Source organism: Rhinatrema bivittatum, chromosome 1, assembly GCF_901001135.1.
Source record: "Rhinatrema bivittatum chromosome 1, aRhiBiv1.1, whole genome shotgun sequence".
NCBI lineage: Eukaryota > Metazoa > Chordata > Amphibia > Gymnophiona > Rhinatrematidae > Rhinatrema > Rhinatrema bivittatum.
The window spans coordinates 571,416,717-571,440,750 of record NC_042615.1 but is presented as its reverse complement, the minus strand read 5'-3'; the positions used below and the strand labels follow the sequence as shown (position 1 = coordinate 571,440,750).

The 24,034-nt window shown below is 44.2% G+C and overlaps 1 protein-coding gene across 3 annotated transcripts in view; it reads left to right on the top strand.

The window, feature by feature from the left end:
- Positions 1–24,034, top strand: part of SLC35D2 (solute carrier family 35 member D2) — a 188,342-nt gene that overhangs the window by 132,209 nt on the left and 32,099 nt on the right. For all 3 annotated transcript variants that reach the window (XM_029617737.1, XM_029617729.1, XM_029617744.1), the window contains 2 exons: positions 2,473–2,565; positions 18,562–18,629. In XM_029617737.1, coding sequence (XP_029473597.1) covers positions 2,473–2,565; positions 18,562–18,629 — 161 coding nt within the window. The remainder of the gene's footprint in view (positions 1–2,472; positions 2,566–18,561; positions 18,630–24,034) is intronic.

Below are 24,034 nucleotides of genomic sequence, written 5' to 3'. Positions count from 1 at the left end.
GAAAGACTGCTGTTATTCCTACCGAAGGTTCAAGATGTGTTTCTTTCTGTAAAATTTAACATTTGAAGTTTAGGTGTGTGGCTTGTCAGTACGTTAACATTGAAATCTCAAGTTTCTAATGTGGTCCGGTCTGTGGTTTTTGCTTTGAGGCAGATTAGGTAGCTATGGTCTTATCTTTTATCATTTGATCTTATTACTAGTAAACTTGATTATTGCATAGTGTATATCAGGGGCTGCCAGGAGTTAGTTTACATTGGTTAAAATTAATTCAAAATACTGCTGTATGAGCTAGCAGCAGGAGTCAAGAAGTTAGATCATATTTTACCTGTTTTGACTGATTTGTACTGGCTGCCCATTGAGGAGCATATACAATTCATAATTTTATCAATCAGACGGTTGCCAGTTTAGATGGCTAAGGTGATAAAGCTTTTTGAGACATTCAGAACTTTACTGTCCTCCCAGAAAGGTCTTTTGGATTTGCCGGGTCTTAAGGAGGTGAGTTTATATGTGGTATGGCATACAACCTTTAGTTACTTTGACCCAAATATGTGGAATTCACTGCCACTGAATGTAAGATTTGAAGCAAATTACATATAATTTAGAAAGTCATTAAAATTCTGGTTATTCTCCCAAATATGTGGATTCGTTTTATTTGTTTAAATTATTTATTGTATTATTCAGGATTTGGGTTGTTTGAAGAATGTGATGCATTTATTGAGTGTTATATGTATTTGATGTATTGTAAGAAGAGTTGTATATTGGGCTGGGTGGGTATGTAATTGTAAACTACTAAAGAAGAACACACTATCAGGCACAAGCAGATAAGAAACCACCCAAGTTTTATTACAGAGGTTTCCTGACAATAACAGAACATAAAGTGCCATTTTTAACCATTTTGCTGTGTAATTATTACAATACAAGTAAAGAGAGCTAGTAATGTCACTGACATAGCAGAAGCTGCACATCCTCTCTCTCACTGAACAAAAGATACATAGTATAATCATTATTTTGTGAGTTTAATAATGTGTATATTCTTTCTCTGATTTTATAGGTGTAAAAATTATCTCCTTCCTCAATTATTTGTTAGAGGGGTTCCATATTATTAGTTTCTCCAGTTGTTGCCCATTAATTTCCCTTCTTTTCTAGACAAAATCTGAAAACCTGCCATTCTAAACTTAAAATTGACTATATGCAGGGAATGCAAATCATAAGCCTAATCTCAAAATCTTGGATTCCTATTGCCGCAAATTAATCTCTAGGCTAAATTATCTATAATTGTAATATACAAATGGGTTAACCATCAGTGAACCCCCACCTCCCAGGTTCCCAACTGACATACAGCTTAACACTTAGTGGATCCCCACCTCCCAGGTTCTGTTCCATGAACAAATCAATTATAGGCTAGATGACCCCACCCTTTCTAAATTCTCTATCAGCTCTGGGCTATCACTTTAATATAGAAATTCATCCAAAATTTATTAACAAAGCTTATTACTTAAACTTGCTATCCTCATCTAAGATTTACAATATATCACCTGAAGTTTAGCTACCTCAGAAATCTGGCCAAATTGAAATCTTTAGCAGAGCATACCATTGTACTGCCAGGACTCTGTGATGTCTTGTGCTCCCAGCACTTCCTATTATCCATTGCAGTCTTCTTGGTTTAGACTTCTTATGTTGAAGATTTTGCATCCAGTCATTGTGAGTGGAATTTATCTTGTCATCATCAATATCTGGCTGATAAGTGGCTGATATCTGGTGCTAGGCCTCTTTCATTGGTTAACCAGTTCACAGATTTCCAATTATTGGCCTTCCAGATATCTTATGAGTGTTTTTGACAATCAGAGGGAATGTCAATAAATTGTTATCAATTGGCCAGAGTTCATTTCAAATCTGATTGGATGGCAAGACTGTCCATGTCAGACCTTAATTGTAATCATGGTCTGTTTAACAAAATGTCCACAGCACTTTCCTGTGCTTTATACCTACAAGTACTTGTTTGGACATCTTCTCATGCTGTACTGGAATCTTGTACAGGTCTCAGGTCTCTCTGCTTCATGCTGACAAATCATATTCTAGTATAATATAATTTGTGTGTAATATCTGATGCAGCTAAACTCAGATTCATCTTACTGACCCATTCTATTCCTCCCCTTCAGTTTTCTGATTTTGTTTATAACTTTTGAGCTAAGAGGAGGTGGCTCTGGATATGTCCTTATATCACAGAACACATCTGTAGGCTGAAGTTGCCTGCCTCTATGAAATGGATTCAGTTTTATAAACTTAGAAAGGCAAAATGAAATATATAGAAATAAAAGTATATATCTTGCAAAGGGTCCTTACAGGTATACTTTACAGGTATAGTATTTTAAATTTGTTACACACTTTGATATTTTCTGAATGTTAAGCATACAATTAAAATAAATACACACATATTTCAATTATATAACAGATGCTTTTAACTGTTAACAGGAGCTGGGCAAATATGGTGTCCTTTTCTACAATGCAAGTTTTATGATTATTCCAACCACTATTTTCAGTTTCTTTATTGGAGAGCTACAGCAGGTAAGCACTGTGTTAATGTTATCAAGGGGCACTACTATTTAAATTCTCTTGCTTCTATCCAGTGCCTCCTAAATTAAATCCTGTTCTGTACTTGATTCATTGTGATGATTATGGTGGTGTGGTAGCACCAGCATAGTCATGGGTCTAATGGCACTTCTGTATTTAATTATGATTTTTACCTGTTTGTGAGTTTTCTGAGAAGTCTGAAGGTTTTATTTCCCTGACAATTAATCAGTGGACATGCCATTCCCATTCCAAGTCATTGTGCAAAATTTTTGAACTTATGCTTCAATAGTTTTCAAATTTGACAAGAACAAAAAATATTAATCTGATCATCTTCAAAACTTTTTCAGGCTTCTTCTTGTTCTTGTGTAGCTCATTCTGAAATCACTCTGAATTGTAAAGCCAAATTTTAAATCTTATTAGAAGATAGCCCAAACTTGAAAGATTAAGTTTTGGGAATTTAAAGATAGTGTATAAAACATTCACCATCTGCACATATACAATATAAAGACATAACTAACTCCATTTGGAGAGAAATGATTTGGGATATTATTTGATTTTTGGGTGATTTTAATGTGTGGGTCTGGGTTTGGTCTAGCCTTAGAGGAGGGATCTGCAGTTATGTTCTTTGGTGGCCCCCAGAGTTGGGAAGTCAGATTATCTCCTAGTACAGTAATTGGTAATTCCCGGTCCTCGAATGCTGCAAGCCACTTGGGTTGTCAGGATATCTACAATGAATATGATTGAGTTGCATTTGCATGCAATGGACTTGCGGTGCTTTAGGACCAGACTTGCCTACCTGGGTCTAGTAATTGGTAGAGGATTGCAGGATGTAATGTCTCAGAATCACATTACCAAGCTGGGGTAGAGATATAGATAGAAGTAGACATGACTTATCACACCCGCTAAGTAATAATTAATATGAAACTATGTTACAGTATTTGATGGCACCTGTTTAGTTATTAGAATTTAACACATTGAAGAAACATGAAATTATGTGCCTTATTGTGAACCGTTGTGACGGCATCCGCTTAACGACGGTATAGAAAAGATTATAAATAAATAAATAAATAAGACAAGCAGGACTGAAGACAGATGCTGAAGCCACATGGTCTACTCTATGTAGTGGAACCTGTTGCTGAAGCATGTTGCGTAGGGATGTGAATCGTGTCCTCGATCGTCTTAACGATCGATTTCGGCTGGGAGGGGGAGGGAATCGTATTGTTGCCGTTTGGGGGGGTAAAATATCGTGAAAAATCGTTAAAAATCGTTAAAAATCGAAAAATCGAAAAACCGGCACATTAAAACCCCCTAAAACCCACCCCCGACCCTTTAAATTAAATCCCCCACCAAATAACTTAAATAACCTGCGGGTCCAGCGGCGGTCCGGAACGGCAGCGGTCCGGAACGGGCTCCTGCTCTGAATCTTGTCGTCTTCAGCCGGCGCCATTTTCCAAAATGGCACCGAAAATGGCGGCGGCCATAGACGAAAAAGATTGGACGGCAGGAGGTCCTTCCGGACCCCCGCTGGACTTTTGGCAAGTCTCGTGGGGGTCAGGAGGCCCCCCACAAGCTGGCCAAAAGTTCCTGGAGGTCCAGCGGGGGTCAGGGAGCGATTTCCCGCCGCGAATCGTTTTCGTACGGAAAATGGCGCCGGCAGGAGATCGACTGCAGGAGGTCGTTCAGCGAGGCGCCGGAACCCTCGCTGAACGACCTCCTGCAGTCGATCTCCTGCCGGCGCCATTTTCCGTACGCGTATGGCCGGCGCCATTTTCCGTACGAAAACGATTCGCGGCGGGAAATCGCTCCCTGACCCCCGCTGGACCTCCAGGAACTTTTGGCCAGCTTGTGGGGGGCCTCCTGACCCCCACGAGACTTGCCAAAAGTCCAGCGGGGGTCCGGAAGGACCTCCTGCCGTCCAATCTTTTTCGTCTATGGCCGCCGCCATTTTCGGCGCCATTTTGGAAAATGGCGCCGGCTGAAGACGACAAGATTCAGAGCAGGAGCCCGTTCCGGACCGCTGCCGTTCCGGACCGCCGCTGGACCCGCAGGTTATTTAAGTTATTTGGGGGGGGGTTCGGGAGGGTGGGGGATTTAATTTAAAGGGTCGGGGGTGGGTTTTAGGGGGTTTTAGTGTGCCGGCTCACGATTCTAACGATTTATAACGATAAATCGTTAGAATCTGTATTGTATTGTGTTCCATAATGGTTTAAGACGATATTAAAATTATCGGACGATAATTTTAATCGTCCTAAAACGATTCACATCCCGTTGCGGGGTTTTTTCCTGCTGCAGTCCCTTTAAATATAGAGAGGTGATGGGCACACATGCCTAAGGAGGACACGCCATGCTGGGGTCTGTCAGCGGCATCCCTGCCATGTGTAATGCCGGTATCCTGATATATCTGCTTATGGCGTCCCTGCCATGTGTGCTGGTTCACAGCGTCGGGCCAGGATGGAGTGAAACTGGGGGTAAGAAATAGACGCCTTGCAGCAGAGTTGGAAAGGAAACAGGCTGCTATATGTTTTCCCACCTTGGCCATTAGTAGCATGGGTGCTAAGAAAAACAGAAAAGGAAAAAACATTAGTTGTTATAGTGGCTCTAGACTGGCCACAAAGACTGTGGTAATCAGATCTACGGAGGCTGTTAAGAGATCAGCCTATATGTCTTCCTCAAGTCAGGGGACATTTGCTTAAGGTTCCTGTGGAAATGGAGAATCCAGTGCATATCTCACTTACGGCTTGGTTATTGAAAGAGCAAGGTTAGTATAAAAAAAAAAAAAAAAAAAAAAAAAAGGATACTCCTTTTTGGTGATTGGACAATGTGCATTTTTGAAGATTTTTGCAAGCAAAATAATTTATCACCTTGGAGTGCGCAGATAGGAGATATTCTTGCATTTTTACAAGATGGAATAGATAAAGGATTAGCCCTGAATTATTTAAAGGTGCATTTCAAATTTTTGAGGGAGAGCTTGATATCTTCCCAAAGGGATGTTTCATGTTTTCTCAGTGGAGTAAAACACGTACATTCACCAGTTAGGTCCGTATTTCCCTTTGAGCCTTTGAATCTGTCAATTATAAAGGAGTTAACCTTAAAGATTGTTTTTCTAGTGGCTATTACTTCAGCCAAATTAATTTCAGAATTGCAGTCTTTGTTCTGTCTGGCAGTCACCTTTTTTAAGGTTCACAAGAGATGTGTTTCTACCAAAGGAAGTCACTATTTTTCATATGAATCAAAAGATTGTTCTCTCTGTGTTTAGTAAAGATGAATGTAGGGCAGAATTAGAGCAGCTGAAATTCTTATATGTCAAAAGGTGTTTAAAGGTTTATCGGGAAAGGGCTAAAGATTTTTGTAAGTCTGAGAATGTGCTTGTCCTCTTCAGTGGTCTGCAGAAGGGAGAGACAAACTCAAAGGCCTCCATTGCTAGGTGGTTAAAGAATGAAATTTCCTCTGTTTATTTGTTACAGGGGAAGCACGTGCCAGAAATGATCAGGGCCTATTCTACGAGGGTTCAGGCTTCATCATGAGCAGAAAGTAGTATAGTAAGCCCAGTGGAGATTTGCAAGGCCGCCATTAGGTCTACTTTAGGGCTATTTGTGAAGCCTTACAGGTTAGACCTTCTTTTTGGTTCTTCAGTCTTAAAAGTGGGATTGTCATCCACCCACCCTTATATGGGCATTGATACTTCCCATAGATTCCAGACCGGTGACGTAGAAGGAAGAGGAAAGAGAAATTATGTCTTACCTTTAATTTCCTTTCCTTTCTTTGTACTACACCTGTCTAGCACCCCACCCCTTTATTTTTATTTTTTATAAAGTTTAACATATAATCAAGAAACATATTTCTTGTTTGAAAATAGAAATATATCATAGTAATTGTACTAACATAAAGGTATTGATTCATCATAAATTCAAATATCCAAAACTATTCGTAACTCAAATCAAAGTCCACAATAAGAGATCACAAGACTTGAACCTGAGGAAAAGAAAATTGTAACTTACAATTTACATTTTAATGAAAAAGAAGCTTACATGTTAATATTTAGGTACGTTATTTCTCATTAGCAGACTAAATATCATACTTAGCACTCAATTGGAGAGGAACTTCCTGGTAGGATATTTTTACCCACTAGAAAAGCTGTGAGCTGATTAGGTTGGAAAAAGACATATGACATTCCTTGGTATTTTATAAGGCACTTACAGAGATATTTAATCAAAAACATGGCTCCAATTTCCATAACTCTGGGTCTTAGTAACAAAAACTGTTTTCTTCTTTTTTGAGTAGCTTTTAAAAGGTCTGGAAAGATATTTACCTTAAGACCAAGGAAGCTCTCTAATCTATGTCGGAAAAACATTTTTAATGTCCATTCTTTGTCTGCCTCTAGCAAGAATGAAACCACTAAAGTAGCGGCAGTAATCTGATCTTTCTGGGAAGTTTCCAATATTTCAGTTAAATTTAACTGTAGGGGGTCAATTATAGGAGTGCTATTGCTCTCTTTACCATTTATAGGTTTTTTATTCTTACTAGATGGAATATAGTAAATTCTTGAAGTTACTGGTAAAGCCTGATCTGGGATCTTTAGGATTTCTACCATATATTTCTTCCACATCTCCTTCGGTGATATGAACTGACTCTTAGAAAAGTTAATAAACCGGAGATTTCTCCCTCTTAAAGTATTTTCCATATTTTCTAATTTAGTGTTTAATATATGATTATCCTTCATTTAAGCATTTTGAAAGGCTAAAGAATTCCCCAAATCTGATTTAATTTTAGAAATGCACTCTTTATCAACAACAATTTCCTTTTCCATATTCTCAATTCGTGTGTCCATTTTTCCCATACATGTGTATACTGGTGCCATCTGATTATAAATGTTAGAATGTAATGCCTGAAAAGCGTCCCAAATAGAGTTGAGTGAAATAGTAGTTGGTTTTATCAGCTCCTCTTTCAAAAGCTGAGGGAACACATATTTCTCACCAGGTTCCTTCTCTGGTGCAGTGCTGCTGATTTCACCCCAAGTAACTGATGAAAACATAGGGAGCCTAACAATGGCTTGTGATGTTTCTCCTCCTCCTTGAACAAAAAGATAGCCTGAAGAACACTCTCTGGATGCAGCTAAACGTATGCAGTTTGTCCCCACACTGTGACTTTTTTTAGACATATTGAGGAGGGCAATTTTTTAAAACAACCAATTTTTACTAATTTGCCCACGTAAATGGCTCTGAAATTGTCCTTTTAACATTTTTTTTAAAGGGAATAAAGCATGGAAATAATGATTTTCTGTGGAGAGAGAGGTGGTGACCGTCTTTGTGGCAGTTCTAGCTTTATCTATTCTTGGCTCAAAGGGGCCGATGCAATACAGTGCGCTCAGCTGAGCGCACTGTTAAACCTGCTGTCAAAAGCGGGTTAAATAGGCGCTAATCCACCCCCTAATGCAATAGGGGGATTAATGCCTATTAACGCGTCTCATTCACATGCAAATGCATGTGAATGAGGCTATTACTCATTCACTCCAAATGAAAAAAAAAAAATATGCGTCTCAGACGCACATTTATCGCTCAGATATTAATGCCTGCCTGGAGCAGGCGTTAATAGCTGAGTGCACTGAAGTTAAAAAAAAAAAGAAAAAAAAATTCTGCCGGCCGCTTTGAAGGCTGACGCCGAAATGCTCGGCATTAGTTTTCATAACTGACCGGCTGCAGTAATGAAAACCGACGCCGAGTTTATTGGCATCGGTGTTCATAACCAGCAGACCACCGGTAACTGCGGGGTCGCGTTAGCAAAGAGGCGCTAAGGTCACGCTTGCAACCCTAGCGCCTCCTTGCTAGCATGGCCCCCTAATTTGTTTATTGCATGGCGCCCCCCTTGCGGGCGCTGAAAAGTCAGCACCCACTTTCCGCAAATTTTATTGCCTCAGCCCCAAAGTTTGCAGTCATCACTTGTTGTTCTAAACCTAGAGAGAGAAGAAAACATCCACTAGATGGCAATCTTACCACCTGCAGTAATTATTCTGCTTGCAATTTTCCAATGTGTCACTTTTTTACAGAAAGAATCGGACAGCTCAATTTTGGATTGTTTACCTCAGAAAGAAGGCAGGGTGGTAGGACAAGAGAGAGAACAAGTTACAGCACTTTCCTCCCTTTCTCACAAAAATAAAATATACCTAGAGAGACCTTCATTTTCAGTTTTTATAGTTCTTTAGTTTTCCTGGGAATTTATTAGAGTTTATTAAGACAAGAACAAAAACAGGAGAAAATCAGTTGAAAAAAAAAATGACCCATTATTTTTCCAGGTGAATACTGGAGTTTATTTTGGTGGACAGAAACCAGGACAATAAAATATTAAGCAGATTCTCCTACCCATCCACTCAGCAGCATCCCCATCTCTTCCTCCACCCGTCTCCTGTCTAGCATGTTCTTCTCTCCCCCTAACCCACCCTGCCAAGAATCTGCCTTCCCTCCCATTCTCTAGCAGCATTCATCCTTACTGGTGGTAGTTTCAGGCTTCTCTTCTCTCTTTCAGTAGCTTGCACACTGAAGCTCCCTTGCTCTTTAGCACTGCATTTCTGCATTTGTGCAAGGCCAAGGCCCCTGCTGGGAAATGCTTCTGGTGGACAGGCCTGCTTCAACTGCATTTGCGGCATGTTGCAACCGTCCCTTCCCGATGGCTTCACTCCGCCTGCCTTTCTTTCTTTGCACCTCCTCTCGCTATGGATGGACGCCTGGCTGCCGCGGCATCTGCCTGCTGTCCTCTCCGGCGTCCCCGGAACGGCTTGGGCGCTGCCTCCCGCCATGCTCCGCTGGTACCTTAGGGCGCGCGCGCCGCGTGGCCCTCACTCTTATTCCCTACTTGGTGCGAACCTCAGGGGCGTCCCCCTGTGATGACGTCACTGCCCGGATATTTAAAGCCTACATTGTTTGCTAGCCTTTGAGTTAGCAAGGGGAATATTACAGATGGGATTCGCTCTCCGTACCCAGCTACTCTGCCTCTCCAAACTTCTATTGGACTCTTAATGCTAACGGGGTACCCGCTCCTTGGGGGCCTCACTTGATTTTCAGGTCGCTATCAGGAAACCGGTACTCGCTCCTCGAGGGCCCATGTTCCCTGACTTGCTGCCTGCTCCTACCTTCTCTTCTGCCTGGAAGAATTTGCTATCTTCAATACCAGTGAGTACTACCATCTTCACCTCAGAGCTGTTCCCTGGATCCAGGTACTCGCTCCTCGAGGGCCTGCCTTCGTTCCAGCCCTAGTGCCATCTCCTACGTGGAACTGCTGTGTGAGTACATTACCTTCAAGCCTCTCAGATCTCAGGGATCAGGTACTCGCTCCTCGAGGGCCTGCTCTCCCTATCCTGGGGTTCTCCATACTGGGGCTTTTTGTATATTCCACTGTACTCATTATTCTCAGTTCTTTCCACTACAGCACTGCTACCGGAGGAGTCGCTGTTCCAGCACCTGAGGGATACTAGCCCAGCCAGGCTACTTCTGCTGCTCACCATTGCCACCTCTGGTGGCTTCACCACATTGTCTAATAAAAGATCAATCTCTGTGTTTGTGTGTCCTAAACTGAGCCTGACCTGTGTCCCCTCACGGGACTGCCCCCCGTGGGCGTGGTCAGCTGCCACAGTGTCCAAGGGTCCACCCAAACCTCACTAATTATAACAGATTGCTAACTCCATGGATCTGGCACAGCTCAATGCCTTGCAGGCCATTCCAGGCCTGGCCCTACGCACTGCTGAACTACAAGATGCATTGGAGAAACTCACTTCAGCATTTCATCAGCTACAAGCACAGAAGATGCAAGGCGCTACTTCCAGTAATGAAGGTCAGTTACCTGAAGTAACTATAAAGACTATGGTACCTCTGGCTGCTCCAGTTCGTTTCTCTGGAGAGATTCAAAGAACTAGAGGTTTCCTAAACCAATGCTGCATGCATTTCGCTTTGCAGCCTGCACACTTCCCCACAGCCTACGCATATTCTATCTTATCTTGATGGAAGGGCCTTGTCTTGGGCTTCAACGCTGTGGGAACGTAAGGATCCAATCCTGCAGGATATTGATGGATTTCTGGAATTATTTAAATCCATTTTTGATGATCCTGCTCGAGTGACTGTTGCTGGTTCTGACCTGGTGGACCTGAAGCAAGGCAACCGACCACTGGCTGATTTTGCAATAGAGTTCAAGACTCTTGCTACAGAATTATGCTGGGAACCTAGATGCCTTAAAGCTCTCTTCTTCAGAGGTCTGAATACCCGCTTGAAGGATGAGCTTGCCACTCGTGAGACACCTGACTCGCTGGATGAACTAATAGCTTTGGCTACTAGAATTGACCACCGGCTTCGTGATAAGGTGAAAGAACTCAAGCCTACTACAGGACTGGTTCAGAAGGAGACTTGTGCTAAACTTGTACTTCGGATGGTTCCAGCAGTACCTGTTGCAAGTGGAGAAGAACCGATGCAACTTGGTCGCAGTCATTTGACTTCAAAAGAGAAAAGACTTTGGAAGAGGCATGGCTTATGTATGTACTGTGGACAAGCTGGTCATGATGTCCCAACATGCCCTATTCGTCCGGAAAATGGACGGGCCTAAGTCCTGCAGGAGGACTGTTCTTAGGCCTTACCACGCCTTCTCCTCCGCTCTCTCTGACTTGCGGACCGTCTACAATCCAAACTCTTGCCCTTGTGGATTCGGGGGCAGGAGGCAACTTTATACTTCAACGCCTAGTGGAAAATTTGAGGATTCCCCTCGTTACTTTAGAAGCTCCACTACTCTTGTCATCTATCCATGGAGAGTCTTTGCCCGGTGATGTGACCTGTCGCATTGAACCAGTGACTCTTCGCACCGGAGCCCTCCATACGGAGACAATTCCCTTCTTTGTGTTAGAGAAGGCCATGCACCCTATCGTTCTGGGGTTACCCTGGTTGCAGTTGCATCAGCCTCAATTCGACTGGTCCTCCTTGGAACTCTCCCGCTGGGGCCCAGGTTGTCATGGCAGTTTCCTCAAGGAAGTTTCTCCTGTTCTCTGCATGCCTACAACTCCAGTGATGGCAGGACTGCCGCCTTAATACGCATCATTCAGTGATGTGTTTTCCAAAGAAGCTGCTGAAATCCTCCCTCCACACAGATCTTATGACTGTGCCATTCAGCTGAAACCAAACACGGAACCTCCTAAAGGACGTGTCTATCCACTCTCTGCAATAGCGAATAAGGCTATGTCCGAGTACATTGAGGAGAATTTACAGAAAGGTTTCATTAGACCTTCAAAGTCGCCAGCCGGCGCAGGATTCTTCTTTGTGGGGAAGAAGGATGGAAGCTTACGTCTTTGTATCGACTATCAAGGTCTGAATGAGATTACGATTAAAGACCGCTACCCCCTGCCTTTAATCTCAGAGCTGTTTGACCGGCTTCAGGGGACCAAGATATTTTCGAAACTTGACCTGAAGGGAGCCTACAACTTAGTCCGGATTCGCAGTGGTGACGAGTGGAAAACGGCTTTCAACACCCAAGACAGTCATTTTGAGTACTTAGTAATGCCCTTCAGCCTGTGCAACGCACCCGCTGTGTTCCATAACATGATGAATGACATTCTGCGGGATTTACAAGAGTGTCATAGTGTACCTAGATGACATTCTGATATTTTCTCAGAATCTGTCTACTCATCTAGAAGACGTCAAGCAAGTTCTACTAAGACTCCGAGAACACCGACTCTACGCCAAGCTATCCAAGTGCGAATTCTATAAGGACTCTGTGCCTTTTCTTGGCTACATTGTGTCTAAAGATGGCTTCCAGATGGATCCCCAAAAATTGGAAAGTATCAAGAATCGGTCCCAACCTACCAGCCTGAAGGCCCTGAGACGATTTTTGGGGATCACCAATTACTATAGAAGCTTTATAAAGAACTATTCTTCTTTAACTGTGCCCTTGACTGGAATGACCCGAAAAGGGGCCAATGCTTCTAAATGGTCTGCGGAGGCCATTTCCGTGTTCGAAGATTTAAAGACTGCCTTTTCCATGGAACCATGCCTATGTTATCCGGACCCCAACAAGCCATTCATCGTAGAGGTCGACGCCTCTGACATCGGTGTGGGGGCTGTTCTGAGCCAGACTGGAGATTCCAAGTCCTTACATCCCTGCTCTTTCTTCTAACGAGTTAGCAAGGAACTCCAACAGGACTTGCTTCGGCAGTCCACGATACTTGCAACAACGATTCGAGTCAGCGAGGGGAAGCCTTCTCCACTGCTCGGCCTTTTCAAACTTACCAGGAGTACCCGCTCCATGGGGGCTCCGCTCTCTCTTCTTGATTTCAGATTGCCAGAACACTTGGAAGACTCCTCATTGCCTGGAAGCGATCGCGGACGTGAACACAGTGAGTTCTATTACATAGGAATCGGTACTCGCTCCACGAGGGCCCATGTTCCTAGAATCTATTACAGATTCTCTTCTACTTTAGAAGCCATTTCATATACAACAATTGTGAGTTCATATTACAGACTGTTTGTGGGAACCAGTGCTCGCCTACGGCTCCTGTTCCTGAATGTACTGAAGACTCTCTGTGGCATAGAGACCATTGCAGACATCTACTATTGTGAGGGTACCATCTTATATCCAGTATACCTTGTCTACTCACTACTTCTAGTCTCTCTCTACAGCTTAGCGTCCCAGAGATTATATTCCAATATTAGAAGGACTTCAGCCTTGCCAAACACAGCGACTCACTACTGCCACCTCTGGTGGTCCAGCTTCCAGTCTAATAAAGAACTATTGTGTTTATCTCATATTCTAGCCTAGCCGGTGGTTCCTCTCAGGATCTCCTGGGGGCGCTGTCATTTACCATCAGCCCAGGGAGTCACCATTTCCTCAAAGTGGTCATTCCTTTCACTATTGTCACCCTGTGGGAGCCAACCACTACAGACCACTAACTCCGCTCATGGAAGTATTATATAGACAGCTACTACTCTTACTTGAGACTTGCCAGCAGCTTATATATACACAGATTGCTACTCCGTTACGGAGGCATGATAGATTGCTATCTCAGTAGCGAAGTACTATATACCTATTGTTAGCGCCTCTCCTCAGAAGAGTGTTCTTATACTAGATTGCCAACTCCTCTTCCTTGGAGAGTTGATCCATAACAGATTGCTACTCCTTAACAGATTGGTATCAGAGTGCTACCTCCTTTCCTTATAGGAGCATCTAACAGCAGTTCGCTAACAGATCTACAGATAGCTAACTCCTCCCCTCTGGAGGAGCAGGTCATGTCATATCACTACGCCTTCCCCTTTCAGGAGAACAGCAGAACAGCTTGCTAACTCCGCCCTCCTGGCGGGGTGAGCGACAGCAGATTGCTAACTCCTCCCCTTTGGAGGAGGAAGGTGTATCAGACTGCTAACTCCTTCCCTCAGGAGGAGGAGAACGTAACAGTTAGATGCCCAAGACAAGGCCCTACCATCCAGGTATGAAAGGATGTAGGTAGTCTTGGAGAGAGCTGTAGGAAATAGAGACGGCTGTAAGGCAAAGTGCATGCACCACTGGTTCAAAAAGCCCAGGGTCTTCTAGATTTCTCCGGAAAAGCGGATTGGAGCCGCCAGTGGTACAGCAGTCTTCAAAGTTACCTCCGGTGACTGACCTTCTTGGTTGGAGGCTGTGCCTTGAGCCTTCTGTGTGTGTAGCTGATGAAATGCTGCAGTAAGTTTCTCCAAGGTGTCTTGCTGCTCCACAATGCGCTGGGCCAGGCCCGGTATGGCCTGCAAGGCATTAAGTTGTGCCGGATCCATGGAGTTAGCAATTTGTTGGGAGCTGCTATCTGTTGGGAGTAGCAATCAGATAGGAGTTAACAATCTGTTGTTATTTAGGAGAGTGTGGGTGGATCCTTGGACCAGTGGCAGATGACCACGCCCCCGGGGGAAGATCCTGAGAGGGACCACCAGTCAGGCTCAGAGTTAGGAGACAGACACACACTAGTTCTTTTATTAGACAGTATACTGAACCACCAGAGGTGGCAGTAGTGAGCTGGAATGCCCGGCTGGGCTGTAGTCCCTCAGATACTGGAACAGCGATCCCTGGAGGCTGAGCTGTAGAGAAACTGAATTATAGTGAGTAGGCAGGGTATGCAGAGTTCATGTACCGAACCTGATGGTAACACTCACACAATGTCTCATAGGAGCCCAGGAGCTGGAATGCATAGGCCCTTGAGGAGCGAGTACCTGGTTCCAGGGAAAGCTCTGAGAGAGCGATGGTAACTCACTGATGTAGTTGGCAGTGATTACTTCTAGGCTGAAGAGAATATGGAGCAAGTCTGGGAACTAGGGCCCTCGAGGAGCGAGTACTGGTTCCAGACTGTCACCTGAAAAACAAAGGAGAGAGTGAGGCCCACGAGGAGCGGGTACTCCTGGTAAGTCTGAGGAGGCAGAGTAGCTTAGGTAAAGTAACCCAAACCATTGCTAACTCAATCTGTTAGCAAATTCTAAGACCTTATATATCCGTCGCAGGTGACGTCATCTCAGGGAGACGCCCCTGAGGTTCGCGCCATCGCCGGTACTTCAATCGGGGCCGCGCCACGCGCACGTCCCTAGGCCTCCAGGAAACATGGTGGGTTGCAGCATCTAGCTGGTCCGGGGACGCCGGAGGACTTCGGCAGAAGGACGCCGCGGCAGCCAATCTTCCCGCGGTCGAAGAGGGAGGCGCCAAAGAGGTAAGGAGGGTGTCGGGAACCGACGGACACAACATTCCTGGATCGCCTCTGGAGCCCTTTTTAAATATTGGGGTTACATTAGCCACCCTCCACTCTTCAGGTACAATGGATGATTTTAATGAAAGGTTACAAATTTTTACGAATAGATCTGAAATTTCATTTTTGAGTTCCTTTAGAATCCTGGGGTGTATACCAACTGGTCCAGGTAATTTACTTCTCTTCAGTTTATCATTCAGACCTACAGCATCTTCTAGGTTCACCGTGATTTGGTTCAGTCCATCTGAATCATTACCCATGAAAACCTTCTCCGGAATGGGTATCTCCCCAACATCCTCTTCAGGAAACACTGAAGCAAAGAAATCATTTAATCTTTCCGCGATGGCCTTATCTTCTCTAAGTGCCCCTTTAACACCTTGATCATGTAACGGTCCAACTGACTCCCTCGCAGGCTTTCTGCTTTCGATATATTTTTAAAAGTTTTTGTCTCTACGGCCAACGTCTTTTCAAATTCTCTTAGCCTGTCTTATCAATATCTTACATTTAGCTTGCCAACGCTTAAGCTTTATCCTATTTTCTTCTGTTGGATCCTTCTTCCAATTTTTGAATGAAGTTCTTTTGGCTAAACTAGCCTCTTTCACCTCACCTTTTAAACATGCCGGTAATCGTTTTGCCTTCCTTCCACCTTTCTTAATGCGTGGAATACATCTGGACTGTGCTTCTAAGATGGTATTTTTTAACAATGTCCATGCCTCTTGCACACTTTTTACCTTTGTAGCTGCTCCTTTCAGTTTTTTTCTATTTTTCTCATTTTATCAAAGTTTCCCTTTTGAAAGTTTAGCACTAGAGCCATGGATTTGCTTACTGTCCCCATTCCAGTCATTAATTAAAATTTGATCATATTATGATCACTATTGCCCAGTGGCCCTACCACAATTACCTCTTTCACCAAATCCTGTGCTCCACTGAGAATTAGATCTAAGATTGCTCCCTCTTTTCTCGGTTCCAAAACCAATTGCTCCATAAAACTGCCATTTATTCTATCCAGGAGCTTTATCTCTCTAGCATGTCTTGATGTTACATTTACCAAGTCAATATTGGGGTAATTGAAATTTCCCATTTTTACTGCACTGCCAATTTGGTTAGCTTTTTAAATTTCTCTTAGCATTTCACATGTCCGTCTCATTCTTGGCCAGGTCATTGGACAATAGAATACTCGTATCACTATACTCTTCCCCAACATACAAGGGATTTCTGCCCATAAAGATTAGATTATGCATTTAGTCTCATGCAGGATCTTTATTCTGTTGGACTCTATGCCATTCCGGACATAAAGCATCACCCCGCTTCCTAGATTCTCCTCTCTGTCATTGCGATATAATTTGTACCCTGGTATAGCACTATCCCATTGGTTATCCTCCTTCCACCATGTCTCTGAGATGGCAATTAAGTCTATGTCATCATTTGCTGCTGTACATTTTAATTCTCCTTAGACTTCTGACATTAGCATACAAACATTTCAGTGTGTTTTTTGTTTGTATTTTTATTCTGCTTTTTAATTGATAGGGATAAATTGGAATCTTTTAGCTCTGGTGAGTTATTAATTACAGGCACTTGGACTACTTTTCTTATTATTGGAACCTCACTGTCGGGATGCCCTAATTCTAATGTGACATTAGTATCCTTTGAAAATACTTCCCTGTGAACCATGCACTGGTGAGCAAGTGTTGGCTTTCCTTTTGTTCTAGTTTAAAAGCTGCTCTATCTCCTTTTTAAAGGTAGTGCCAGCAGCCTGTTTCAACCCTGGTTAAGGTGGAGCCCATCCCTTCAGAAAAGACTCCCCCTTCCCCAAAAGGTTCCCCAGTTCCTTACAAAAGTGAATCCCTCTTCTTTGCACCATCATCTCATCCATGCATTGAGATTCTGGAGCTTTGCCTGCCTCTGGGGACCTGCACATGGAACAGGGAACATTTCAGAGAATGCTACCCTGAAGTTCTGAATTTAAGCTTTCTACCTATAGAGCCTAAATTTGGCTTCCAGAACCTCCCTCCCACATTTTCCTATTTCGTTGGTGCCCACATATACCATGACAGCCGGCTCCTCCCCAGCACTGTCTAAAATTCTATCTAGGTGACGCGTGAGGTCCGCCACCTTCGCACCAGGTAGGCATGTTACCAGGCAATCCTCACGCCCACCAGCCACCCAGCTGTCAACATTTCTAATAATAAAATCACCAACTATGATGGCCGACCTAACCCTTCCCTCCTGGGCAGTAGCCCTGGGAGATGCATCCTTGGTGCGAGAGGACAATGCATCACCTGGAGAGCAGGTCCTTGCTACAAGATCTTTTCCTGCTGCAACAGGTTGATGCTCTCCTTTCATGAGACCTTCTTCCTCCAAGGCAGCACCAGGGCTGTCAGTCTGAAGATTGGACTTGGCTACTATGTCCCTGAAGGTCTCATCTATATACCTCTCTGTCTGCCTCAGCTCCTCCAGGTCTGCCCCTCTAGCCTCAAGAGATCGGACTCGTTCTCTGAGAGCCAGGAGCTCTTTGCATCGCATGCACATGTACAACTTCTCACCGGTGGGTAAAAAATCATACACGTGACACTTGATTGAAAAGACTGGAAGGCCCCCCTCTTGCTGCTGGGCCGCTGCCTTCATCTCTAATTTGTTCAGTTCCTAGTTAAGTTTTAGTTTGCTGTGGGAATAGGAATGTGTCTAATTAGGGTCCTTTAGATGTATTAGTGTATTCACTATATGTCTGGTTGTAGCCTACAAGGGAATGATCAAACTCTCAATAAGGTGTGGGGAATTTGTGAAGTAAAGTTAAAAGGCTGGACTCATCTTCCTCTTCTAGCTACCACTGCTGACCTCTGGCTGATCCCGACATCGTACCCTGGGAGTCCTCGGACGGAAGCCTACCTAAGACCAGCTGGCCCCGGCACCCGAGGACTCAACCTGCGGGGAACGGGGGGAGGGGGGGCGGGGGCTGGTATTGGCGAAGCTCCAGCCGGCCTCCGTCAGTCAGCCAGCTCTGCCTGCCGACGGTGGGGACCTGTAGGGCTTGCCCTGCGGGTAGTGTCAACTTCACCTCTACCCAGGGGTCCACCTCCTGTGCAACAAAACTATGCAAATGTATGCAAACATGTTACAGAATTGCTGTTGAAGATTTTAATGCCTGTCCCAGAATGTGACCCTGAAAACTGGGGGGGTGAACGTTATACATACAGCTATGTTGGCACTCATGTGATACCATAATGTTGAATGTGTAGATAACGGTAATAATTTTATTTATTTTTTTGTAGGCTATTGCTTTTGAGCAGTGGACAAATATTGCATTTTCTGCTCAGTTTCTTCTGTCTTGTCTGATGGGGTAAGAAATTACAATCTTTATATTTTTAAGAAGCTCAAATTGTTATAGAAAAGCACAAAACTGGCATTGTCCATTCAGTCCTGAAAACTGCTATGTTGAAAGCTCTGTTGTGGCTGTGACCGTGGTCACTGCTTTTCACTGTTATAAGATAATGTGCCATGTGTTGAGTATCTCTTAGGTGGTCAATATTAAGTGATATTTAGCCAGATAATTCAAAGTTATCCACCTAAATGCCGACTTTTCAATATTCTCCCTACTTATCTGGCTACACTGTATCCAGATTATATAGGGGCATTACAGAGAGGTCCAGGGCAGAGTTAAGTTAGCCGGATAACTTATCTGGTTAACTCTAGCTGTGCCATAGAGGGTCCTAAAGATAGCTAAATAAATGCATCTGCTATCTTTATGATAGCTGGATTTATTCAATAGTGCAACTGCACCACTGAAGATCCCTTCAAAGTTAGCCAATTAAGTTTATCTGGCTAAGGGGGTCATTTTTCAAAATGCGATAAGGCGTTTTCGCATGCGTTAAGGGCTTATTGCATGTGAAAAGCCCTGTTAACGCATGCGAAAACGTGTTTACCGCATGCAATCGCACCATATCGTATGGTGCGATGCAAATTCCAAAAAGGGGAGGAGTGGGCTGGGTTAGCCTGTCTGCAAAGAGCTATTGCACAGCCATAACTACACCTCTTTCAAATGTGTGATCAGCTTTCATTGCCATTTGTGATGTCTCCTGTAAGTCTGATTTCAGCTAGAGAGAGAGAGAGAGAGAGAGAGAGAGAGAGAGAGAGAGAGAGAGAGAGAGAGAGAGAGAGAGAGAGAGACTGGCCATAATATCATGGCCCATAGGCAGGTATTTGTATCCCTATGGTAGGCCCACCTAGTAACTCGAGGTGGGGATTAGGTACGAGTGTAGGGGGTTAGGGGCCACTTTAACATTCTACGTGACATCTACGAACAGAACAGTGGTCTCTTGTGAAGATTTGCTGGCCTTCGGAGTGAGGAAACTCACTCCAAGATGAGATTTGGGCAAGGTTCTCTCAACCTAGCTTGATGGACTCTCTACCTGGGTAACATCAAGCTAGGTTGAGAGAACATTGCCCAAATCTCATCTTGGAGTGAGTTTCCTCACTCCGAGGGCCAGCAAATCTTCACAAGAGACCACTGTTCTGTTCGTAGGTGTCACGTAGAATGTTAAAGTGGCCCCTAACCCCCTACACTCGTACCTAATCCCCACCTCGAGTTTCTAGGTGGGCCTACCATAGGGATACAAATACCTGCCTATGGGCCATGATATTATGGCCAGTCTCTCTCTCTCTCTCTCTCTCTCTCTCTCTCTCTCTCTCTCTCTCTCTCTCTCAAAAATGGTCCCCCAGTGGTTGAATGCAGGAAATACAACAGGTCTGGCACTTATCACACAGGTGATAAATGCTACATTAGCATAAAACATGCCCTTTTTGCTATCGCATGTGGTACTTACCGCATTTTGATAAATCCACCCCTAAATTTGCAATCCAGACAGTGACAGAATATTGCCCCCTTCATATGTATCTAAGTGTTATCATGTGCATATTTTCAAGATTGTCAGATATATAGTGGTAATACTCTTATACAGTAAGAGGTAATTTGTACACAACATATTATACTATAGAGCATAATTTCACATCTGCAAGTATTTTGCAAATGATTTTTTTTTTTTTAATTGCCATGAGAAGTTCCCATCCACCCCCAGGTCACAATGGAACAATTCAGCTGCCTTAGTTTCTACTGCATGTAGTGACAAATGTATCAGAAAACAAGCGAGTAAATGCATTAGTTGGTTGGGCAATTTGATTAGCAGAATACCTCCTGGAGTTTAATCAAATAAGTAATTTACTTCTTTCACATAATGTTATTAATAAAAAAAGTTCTCATTGTAACTATCTAAATTTGAATTGGCATAAACCTGCCTCCCTTCTCAGAAGAGGAGGACTGGCAGTCCTTGCAGTCCCTTAGGGGGCAAGGAGAGAACATTGGGTGGCACTTCACAGTTATGCCTGAGGTCATAGGTTCTAGTACACTCTTAGCTGTGTCCTTCAAGCTTTTAATGTTCTACTAGGATCTTCAATAGTAAAGAAAGAACTGTGTAAATTATGATGTAATACTTATATCTTATATTCAAATAAACATCATATTATAAGCTGATACCATGTAGTCTTATTTATGTGAATGGGAGAAATGAGGTTTCTCCCATTCACATAAATAAGACTACATGGTATCAGCTTATAATATGATGTTTATTTGAATATAAGCTACTAGGATCTTCAGCATGTGAGAATCCATCTAATCTGAGGCATTAACTAAAATGACACCTTTCGAGCAGAGTTACTGACAAATCTTCAGCATCGCTGTAAGAGCCTGTGGAGAATATGCTGTGAGGCCTTGGCTCATCCTATGCCTCTAGTAGGACTCAATAGGGGACATCAGTTTGTCTTTTGGCATCAAGAGCAGTGACTGAATGCTTGAGTTTTAGAAGCTCTGTGGCACCACTGCTTCACGTTCCCTCTCACGTTTCTCTTCCTATCTACATAAGTGGAAAAGGATGGGAGAGGCCTGGAAGAACAGCAGTTAGTGGAGGCCATTTGCTTCAGAAAGTAAATAAAAACAAAAATAAAATGCTAGCAAACAAAATTGCTGGAGATGCCTTTTGATTGGACTAATTCTTAAAATTGTTAAGGGGAATATCATTTGACCCTGGTCTCTAGGTTTAATTTAATTAGTTCAATAAAATGGCATTATTTGCAAATTATTGATGACTTTTCTTTCAACATTGTTCATAGAAAAAGTTGCTCCAGATGATAATAAACATAAAATAACAAATTCTGGAGGCCGTAACTCTGAAAGAATATAGACATAGTAGAGGCAATCCAAAAGGAGATTACCAACAAAATGCATAACTCTGTATCATCTCATATGACCTTTGGTGTTACCCTGCTCCATTTTGGTAGCCTTTCTGTGGACCATGGAGACTGAATCTCTAAAATAGTGTTGCGGAGCACACCCTCAGGCCCTGATAGGAGCTTGGAGGCATGGTCCCATCTAAGGTAGGATGTGAGCCCTTGGACCGCGGCATGGCTCAGGGAGGAGCCCCAAGACACACCGCGGGAGGTGAGCTGGCACTAGCACGGGTGGAGCAGGAGCGAGGCTGGCGTGAAGACAAGGCGAGGATTATCCGAAACAGGAACAAGGCAGGCTCGGCCCTCCACTGGACCTACACGCACCAATGAGATCCAGCAACACCATGCTGATCTCAAGAGTAGCCCTCCAGTCACTTGAAAGCCATTTCGGACCCGCCGCTTGGGAACGACCAGTGCTTGAGGCCAGACGGAGGCTGAGGGCAGGAACATGAAGACACAGACAAAGGCTCAGGATACTTGGAGGATTCAGACAAAGACTTGGTTACTCAGGAGACTCAGACTCAGGCTTGGATACTCAAGAGTCTCAGATTAAGACTTGGATACTCAGACAAGGATTCAGGAACCTCAGAAGACTCAGAGGACTCAGACAAGGATTCAAGAGTCAGGCGAAAGTACTGGGTGAGAACTGCATCACAGCGCACCCTACACAGCAGCCCATGGCTGGTTGCGGACCACGCTGAACACAAAGCAGACTCCAGGCGAAGACGTGGAACTTGAGACTGGAATATGGCGAAGATTCAGTAGAAGCCTGCACCGGGGCATGCCATACACAGCTGCCTGTGGCTGGTCGCGGGCCACGCTGGAGTGGAGCAGGTTCTGGCAGAGTCTTAGGCATGGATGGAAGCAGACACAAGGGAACTCTATAGACCGGGACTATATTCAAGACTCAGGATACTCAGAAGCAAGGCATTAAAAACAGAAGTCTCCTGGAGGCTTGCGCTGCAGACGAGAAGAAGGCCTTGTACCACAAGGCGCCCTACACAGCCATCTCATGGGCTGGTCACGGGCTACGACATGGTAAGCCAAGAAAGGTGTACAGACGAGGAACCTGGGAACTGGATGAAGAGCTGAAGATGAGATGGATGAAGTCAAGGCAGGAACATCAGACATTAGGAACATGGAACATGGCACCTTAGGACACGGGACATCAGGACATCTGGACACGGAACATTTGGAACATCAGGAGCAGAAGATAGGTGATGAGGGAGCTCCAATGAGGGACGAGACCAGGGACAATAAGGAGACGAAGTTCAGGAACATGAAGAACATGGAACGAAGATCCATCAAGGCACAGGCTTTTCCCACAGCTGGCCCTTTAAATGTGCAGGAGAGGCGTGCACCCATGCCTTAGGAAGAAGCAGGAAGTAGAGGTTGCATCAGCTGCATTCCTGCTGCGTGGGAGGCCCGACTAAGAGTGGCGGTGGCAGCGGCAGCCCTGCTGCAAAGAAAGAGCAGGCAGCAGCAGCAGTGGCTTCAGCCGCGAAGATGAAAGGAGGAATCGGGCTGGACGGCAGCACTAGGACTGCGAAAGCCTGACAACGCAACGGCCTCTGGACTGTGCTTGGAAGTGGCATTGGCAGCCTGGCTGGCTGCATACAGCTGGAAGATAGGTGGGGAACTGCTCACGGGCCCTTTAAATGTGCAGGAGAGGCGCGCGCCCGCACCTTAGGAAGAAGCAGGAAGTAGAGGTTGCATTGGCAGCATTCCTGCCGCATGGGAGGCCCGACTGAGAGCGGTGGCGGCAGCCCTGCCGCGAAGAAAGAGCAGGCAGCAGCGGTGGCGGCTTCAGCCGCGAAGATGAAAGGAGGCATCAGGCTGGACGGAGGCACTAGGACTGCGAAGGCCCCGACAATGCAACGGCCTCCGGGCCGCGCTTGGAAGCAATGTCGGCAGCCTGGCTGGCCTCGTACAGCTGGAAGGTAGGTAGGGGACTGCCCGTGGCTTGCGGGCAGGACCACAACAAATAGTATGGTTACCCTGGAGATGGCCCACAGAAAGGCTACCCAAAAATGTGCAGAGTCAATACCAAAAGGGATATGAGATGAGGATCTAAACACATATACTCTATAACAGTGTTTCCCAACCGCTTTAAGCCTAAAGCACACCTATATTAACAAAAATGTTGGGGGTTTTAGATTAAAAAATAAATCACAAGGCCAAGGGAGCAATTTTAGTTGTCCATATTTTTATTTTTCAGTATGAGTTCAGACTATCAGATTTATCATCGAATATCCAGATTTCAATAGAGATTACATGGTCCCCCAACACGGACCGTGTTTCATGGGAAACTGCGACGGGAGGGACTGAACATCTAAATTAAAACAAAGAATATAATATATATTTGAAGGGACAACATAAACAGAAAGCCCACACAGGGATATAAGTCAGCAAACTTACCAAGAATTTTATAAAAGGGGTCAAATTTCTTTAAATTCTAAAAGTAAA